This window comes from Aulonocara stuartgranti, assembly GCF_965226115.1.
Source record: "Aulonocara stuartgranti genome assembly, chromosome: 3".
NCBI classification, from domain to species: Eukaryota; Metazoa; Chordata; class Actinopteri; order Cichliformes; family Cichlidae; genus Aulonocara; species Aulonocara stuartgranti.
Genome location: NC_138941.1, coordinates 31,233,374 through 31,240,343, shown reverse-complemented (window position 1 = coordinate 31,240,343; position 6,970 = coordinate 31,233,374). Strand labels below are relative to the sequence as shown.

The 6,970-nt window shown below is 39.9% G+C and overlaps 1 protein-coding gene across 1 annotated transcript; it reads right to left on the bottom strand.

Annotated features, from left to right (window-relative positions):
* Window positions 1-1,463: 1,463 nt before the first annotated feature.
* slc3a2a (solute carrier family 3 member 2a) lies at window positions 1,464-6,464 on the bottom strand. Its single transcript, XM_082510898.1, has 10 exons — window positions 6,338-6,464; window positions 5,072-5,275; window positions 4,805-4,989; window positions 3,823-3,996; window positions 3,571-3,665; window positions 3,241-3,377; window positions 2,828-2,937; window positions 2,425-2,708; window positions 2,118-2,337; window positions 1,464-2,020 (listed from the first exon to the last, which is right to left on the bottom strand). The coding sequence occupies exons 2-10, from the start codon at window positions 5,266-5,268 to the stop codon at window positions 1,881-1,883; spliced, it is 1,542 nt and encodes a 513-aa protein (XP_082367024.1). The 5' UTR covers window positions 5,269-5,275; window positions 6,338-6,464; the 3' UTR covers window positions 1,464-1,880.
* Window positions 6,465-6,970: the final 506 nt, after the last annotated feature.

Below are 6,970 nucleotides of genomic sequence, written 5' to 3'. Positions count from 1 at the left end.
TCATTTGTACTAATTTAAAGTTTTTAATTTACTCCATTGTGGAGACAAATGTTGCAGTCTTTACCCACCTCACATATCATACAGTCACAGTTACTGGTTATTCAACAAAATATGTTAATGCAACAAAATGAAACAGACATGAATATGTATTGTATAGTATTAATTCAATTAAATGTTAACTAGAGTAAAATATATATTCAAACAAAAAGATGTTTGTATTAATAAGATAGTAATATAATGTATGAAATTGTAGAACATCATTGTACTCATACATTAACTACATGTCGGGATATAAATTGGTATCATTGGTATAAAAGCTCTGAGCTACATCGCTGCCATTTATCAGCAACATATTCACAGATGTGCATATATATAAGTGTACATGAGTACAGTGCTTAGTAGTAATAGTAGCTGTTTTTATGTGCTATTGTGTTGGCTGATGAAATCCTCTTTATAATTAATTCTTGTATTTCAATTTTTAAAAAACCTACATTTTCTATTTGGGAGGTTTCAGGACTGACATCAGATCGTACACTGCAGAGTTAAGGGATTAATTATAGCTGTTATATATTTTTATATACAAGTAACAAGAAAACGTGGTTTAAAAAAAAGGCAAACGATGAATGTCAGTGTAAATGGCGAAACCACAGACTGTTGTTGAAGATCAATAAATTAAATGGGTAACAAATATATAAATATTACATATTCTTCCTAATCAGACAGGTCAATGCTTAAACTTGATATTTGGTCGGGCAAAAAAAAGAAAAGAAAAAGTTCATCCCATTGAAGCCGTCTAAACACGAGCCTCGTGAATTTGGAATTACAGTCTCTAGCGAAATAACTTAAATGTTCCTTTAAAAAAAAAAAAAAGTCACTTATAACTTTTTTCCCCTCTAAACTTACATGAGACTTCATAAGTTTATAACTGTGGGGCACGTACAGACAGTAGACATTTGTAACCAACTACTCATTTGTCTAGCTGATTTTATCAATCGCTGATTCATTTATCAGGAAGATAATGGCTCATAAAGCCACTTTATTTAGAAGATGAATTTCAAAGCCCATCGTGAAACATGCTGTACTAGGAACTCTTTGTTGCTGAATTTCTGCCAGTTATTTCATCTGCCTGCCACATGTGAAGCTGTGTGTACTGTAATGTAGAGGATTTTGTCCATAGTTACTTTAAGAGAGCCATGGACAGGTGTGTGACCCCTTTAGTGAGACTCCTAGGTGTGTCTGCTGCGTCTATAAAAACCCATCTCAAGGCGTTGATAAAATAAACACTTCCTCCGTTCACATCTGTGACACACTTTCACACATACACACCTGTAATGCAGTGAAAACAATGAACGTCTCATTTGATATCATCTCCTGCATAAACACAGTCAACATCTTATGTGATATTATCAGCGTAAACACAACTCTTAAAGGCGCCTTGCAGACAAACACAAAAAACACGAATATGCGGTTGAGCAGAACGCCGTTTATTCTTTTCACTTGACAGACTCGAACATCATGCATCCAAACTTTACTTCTTTTTCCTGTGCGAGTTACAAAAACTCTCCCCCAAAAATTCATAAAGTCACTAAAAAGGAAAATGTAAGATTTCTAAAAACCATAAACAGCACAACCTTTAAGAAAAATGCTCAAAGAACCAGGAATGGAATGTCTTTCACACATTTGAACAATGTAGTGTTATTGCACTAGCTAATGTTTTAAACATTTTTAAACTGCATGTTTCATTTAACCCACTAAATTTATGTTCTGTCAGACTGAAATGTATCTACTTAATGCAGTTTTAATCCATAAGAATGTATTCAGAAACTGCATTAAGAGCAACACTAATCAGTATGCAGCTTTCCTATCCTTTGGCGCCATCTTTAGCCCGTGTAGGGGAACTGCAGAAGCAGTGCTTGTCCGGCGTTGAGCTTGAGGTCTTTCAGGTTTACAGTCGAGTCCACCTCAAAGTCTTGGTCAGTTGACAGCTTCACCTTGGCCGTTTCTGGTAGCTCTACCCCCTCTGCACAAACAAAGGTCGTCAAGTTTAAAATAAATAGCAGAGTTAATAGATATTGCTAGATATCGTCAGTAGACATGTCCGTTGAACTGTAACTTGCCTGTGGGTTCCAGATTTAATTTCAGCTCCTCGAGACCATCTCCCCAGTTTACAGCTGTTATGTATCTCTCGCTCTGATCCCACACACGAAGGAAAGAGAGAGACTTGGCAGAGCTGTAGAGACCATAGTAGTCGCCGTGCAGGAGGGAGCGCTCTTTGCCTCGCAGGTCACTGAGGGATCTGAACCACTTCCTTATTTCAGCGTATTCAGTATGGTTAGACTGTAAATGAAATTCAAGAAAATGCTTTACTGCACTTAAAGCAAACAAACGCTTGATCAGTGACAGACTGAACACACCCACACTTACCTTAGCACCGTCAGTTTCTTCCTTCTCTACATTCCAAACCATCTTCGGAGCTTCTCTGGTCTGGTTTGCTTTGTTGCTCATCTGATTTGCCTGAAGGCCAATTTCATCTCCGTAGGTAAACACAGGGGTTCCAGGCAAGGTGAAGAGCAGAAGCTGGTAGAGACGAATTAGGCCCCAAGTCGTTGCCCGTTTAGACAGATGGTCCTTCTGACTAGCACCGAGACCCCAGCCTATTTTTCTCTGCTCAGAGTGGAGGGTCTTCAGGACCTGAATGCGCTCTTTACCTGCGGATATTCAGGTACCATAATCATCTACAATGCACCTTTTTGACATTTACTTAGGATTATTGTCACTGATAATAATAATAATAATAATCACTACTATGCAAACAGTAGCAGCTTACCTTCCGTGTTTCTACTGAGCAGGTCAGACAAGATTAGATCGACACCAGAGACATTGACTAGCTGAGACACCTCATTAGCTGAAATATTGTTGACCACACCCATCAGAGCCCTAAAGAAAAGAGAACAGGATCAGGTCAGTCTAGAACTTGTACTTGTTATACATCTTGAAACACTTCCTTGAATGTTGATGGGACTATTTTTCATGTCCATGTTCTCTCAGAACAAAGTATCCTGTACCTGATATTTTACTGATGCTTTTAAAATGACTTTTCCAGGACAGATAAGCCCTACAACTTTGTTATCTGTGTGGATAATAGCTAAAGTTAAGAATCTAAAATAAAATACCCCGTTTAGTGGTCAACATTGTTTACTTGTGCTGAATCAAAGGTCAGAACATAGCAGCCACACAAACCTCTTCTTGGTGTCATCAGTGCCATTTCCCTGGACCGCCATCCGCAGTTTGGCCCATTCAGGACTGATGGAGGCAATGCCAAGGTCAGATATCTTGATGCCATCAACACCCTTACTCAGCCAGAACTCAGCTGCAGTCTGGAAGAGAACAGATTCAAATTAACTACAGTGGCAGCAAGACCCGAATCTACACCACAGTATATAATGTCCAATTTAATCATCTGTCCATGGGGCAAAAAGTCAAAAATGTGCCATTTGTTTATCACATGTAAAGATAGTGATGTTGCTTAATATGCCTTCTTACTGCAAATAATTAAATCTGTGTGCTTACCTTGACTTTTTCCATTATTTCTGTAAGGTCTGTTTTATCAAACCACACAGGATTTCCTTTGTAGTTTGGAGTCAGGTCAAGCACCACAGAAATGCCTGAAAGAAACAGCAATGTTTGCTCACATCTGGCCCTCAAGAGTACAGAATCCAGCAATAAATAGAAACCACTCTTAATGAAAGAACAGAGCACCAGTTACTCTTTTAGTGTGAACGATTTAGCAAGTAACTGATCTGAAATCAGACAATTACGTACCCTTTTTGTGGGCCGCCTTCAACAAGCTGTCGAGATCTTCAGCTTTTCCAAGCTCTGCACTAATTTCTTGAAGGTTCAGACCAGTCATCTGGTCGGCCTGGACAGTATGAAGAGGTCCGATTACCAGGCTTTTCACCTTTAGCTGGTTAATGTCATCCAACTTTTCTTCAACACCTGAAAGAAAAAATAAGAAGAAGAAAAAAAAAAGGTAGTAAATAAAATGCTGGGTCAGTGTAAATTTCACATAAGGCAGAAAAACGAGGGTGTGAGAAGCAGCAGGGTGTGAGCAGGTTAGGGACAAAGGACAGACAGCTTTAGACACATGTTGATAGTTCAGACTGTAGCACCGCAGTGCTTGCAAGACTATGTGAAGGATCCCAGCCACTCCCTCTGCTGCCCATGTGAAGCCTGAGCACAAGGGTGGCTTTGATAAAGAGAACAAAACTGAGTCACATGGAGTTTTTGGAATTCCACCCAAAGCCTGTTAAAACCAAGTGCTCCCCACCAGTTCACTTTATGAACAGTAGTAAGCACTGTTCTTCCTTCCCGTTTTTAAAAGCCTGCAGTAAACATTTTTTTTTTGATATGTACATCTTGATATATTCCAGAGCTGCTCAACTTGGCCATATCTGAATAGAGATATGAAACAGATGACGTGTTCATTTTTTTCCTTCTTCTTTTAAATGGTCTTAAGACCTTTAGTCAGACTTTGGCAGCCTAGTCAGCAATTTGATATCTAGACAGCTGACACAGGCCACAGAGAACTAATGAAAGCCAAGAGACGGTCACAAGACGTTATCCATGCAAGTCAGAGCATGTTACCCAACTCAAGACTGGGGCACTTTAAGTGCAACCTCCAACTCTTATTTTGGGAATAAACATGGCAGCGCAATAAAAAAAAAAAAAACCAACTTTTTTTTTTTTAAACTTGCAAGAATAAAACCACTTGATCAGCTTCATAAGCTCTCCACAAATAGTCTACCTTTCAATCCTTCAGAGAACGCTTCAAGGTCAGTGATCTGGTAGACAGGCCCTTCATTCCACCAGTTCATCTCAGGAATATCCTTGCAGCGAGGAGCCTGGACTATGATTACAATGGCTCCAGCAAGCATACCAATCCAGCCCAACCAAAAGAGGACAAGAAGAACCCAGCGGGTCCTCACCCATCTGTGGAAGAAAATAATAATGTAAAAATGTCCACTTATTTTAACGCCCACAGAGGAAGACAGCTCTTAGCTGCAGCTCTTACCCTGGAGTGCCAGCAACCTTCATCAGCTCCTCTTTGGACAGCCCGGTGAAGGTAACCTCATCATCGGGAACTTTCAGCTTGACGCTGCCGTTTTTCTCCCCGCCTGGAGCCTGACCGTCCCCCGTCATGGGCTGCTTCTCTGGGTCGAGCTCGTTGAGCTCCACTTCTTTCATGTCGATCTCTGTGTCTTTATTCATGGTTTAACTGGAGGTGGAGCACAAAGGAAAATTATGAATTAATAACTGTATCTGCAAAAGCACTCTCATTGGCTAACACCCAAGAGCTAAATAAAAACAAGACCACCAAAAGGAGTAGAGTTTTTGTTTTTTTTAAGGCAGCACCGGCCAAGTCTCATCCCCTCGCCTTTTGTCCACCCTTATGTAACACATCCCCCCCTACACAGGACATACAGGCAACGACTAGATTCATTAAGGTAACCCAGTTTTTATGTAGGAATTAAACAGGAGTGGCGGTGCGGTTCCCTACTTAAATAGACACAAGCTCTTGTTTGTTTTTCCTTACAAAGCGCTCATTAAAAACTACAAACAAACAAACTAGTTCATGTCAGTCACACTTCAAAACCCACTCAAAACGCTAGCAACAAAAATATCAGCTGTAAAAAAATACATTCAAATAAACGGAAGACCGATTCTTGAGATGCTCATATGTTCCACCGGTGTCTGATGAAACAATTACTACTTCTTACGTTAAGCAGTCAGCCTCGAGTTACGGAAATACTGCAGCTACCCTTCATAATAAGAGCATAACAATAGCAAGCATAGACTTATTAAGAAAACGATTTAAACAAATGTCACGAGTAAACGATAGTGAACATTTGTTAGTTAAAAAACAAACAAAAAAAACCCCAACAACTAGCTCTCTGACAGTCTAATATAACATAATACACACATGGCTTTAAGATTAAAGGGGTGTAAAGCGGAAATTTAGTAGTTGACCGGTTTGTTCCAGTTCGCTTCAACAGTCATTAAATAAAACCTCTTCAAACAAGTACATCGTAAATGTCTATGAAACTTTCACCGAACACAAGTTAAAATCGACCCGGTAGCAATAACAACTCCAAAAACTGTGTGATATCGTATAATTCCATCTTCCTTTAAGATGATGAAATCAAACCCATCCCTAGCGTCATGTGCTCCTACACGAGGCAGTCTCTCCGGCTGTGAGCTGAACACTACTCCCGCCGATAACACGGCAGGTCTGAAGTTACAGAGTGGCAGAAAAGTTGATGAAGTAAATCAAAATTACCTGTAAAATACAATGTATAGTCCCGGTTTGGCTTTTAGTTTACAGCCGATTACCCCTTGTTCTCTACTAAGCGCGTAGAGAGGATCAGAGCGCGTATTTGTACCCGCCCGTTTCTCCGCCTACTGGGGGAGCCGGTAATCCCTCCCTCTCTCTCCCTCTCTCTCCTTCGCTTGCTGTCTCTCTTTCTTCCAAGAAAAAAACCTAACAAACAAACTAATAAACAAACTGAACTCCATGCTCCAAACTAAGAAAACTTTGTTCTGTTCCTTCATAATGGTGTCAATGAAACGCTCTACAAAATGCTGTTCACTTATCAGTTATTATACAAACTGAAGATAATCCAGTTTGCTTCACAGGCAAGATGATTGGTAATGTGATTATCTTCTTCTGATCAGTGGAGATTGCCACTCTGTGTTTCACTGATCTAATTTCACTCCTGAGGGCCTTTCTGTCGCCTTCTTGTTTTTGTTTTACCATATAGACCTTGTTTGCAGTGTTTAAATTAAGTGTAAACAGCTGACCACTTAGTCTCCTGTGATCACGCTGACTCTACAGTACCAAAACAACAAAATCAGCAAAATCCCATTTGAGTTTAATTGTACTTGCAATGCTTCTCCTGGGAGCTGAGCAACA

Bases quoted from the DNA above. Each gene is read 5' to 3' on its own strand.
- slc3a2a (XM_082510898.1), bottom strand. From the start codon at position 5,268: ATGAATAAAGACACAGAGATCGACATGAAAGAAGTGGAGCTCAACGAG. The intron at 3,666-3,822 runs GTACGTAATTGT...TGTTTCTTTCAG, and splicing joins GAAGGCGGCCCACAAAAAGG to GCATTTCTGTGGTGCTTGAC. The intron at 2,338-2,424 runs GTAAGTGTGGGT...TTTCATTTACAG, and splicing joins AAGAAACTGACGGTGCTAAG to TCTAACCATACTGAATACGC.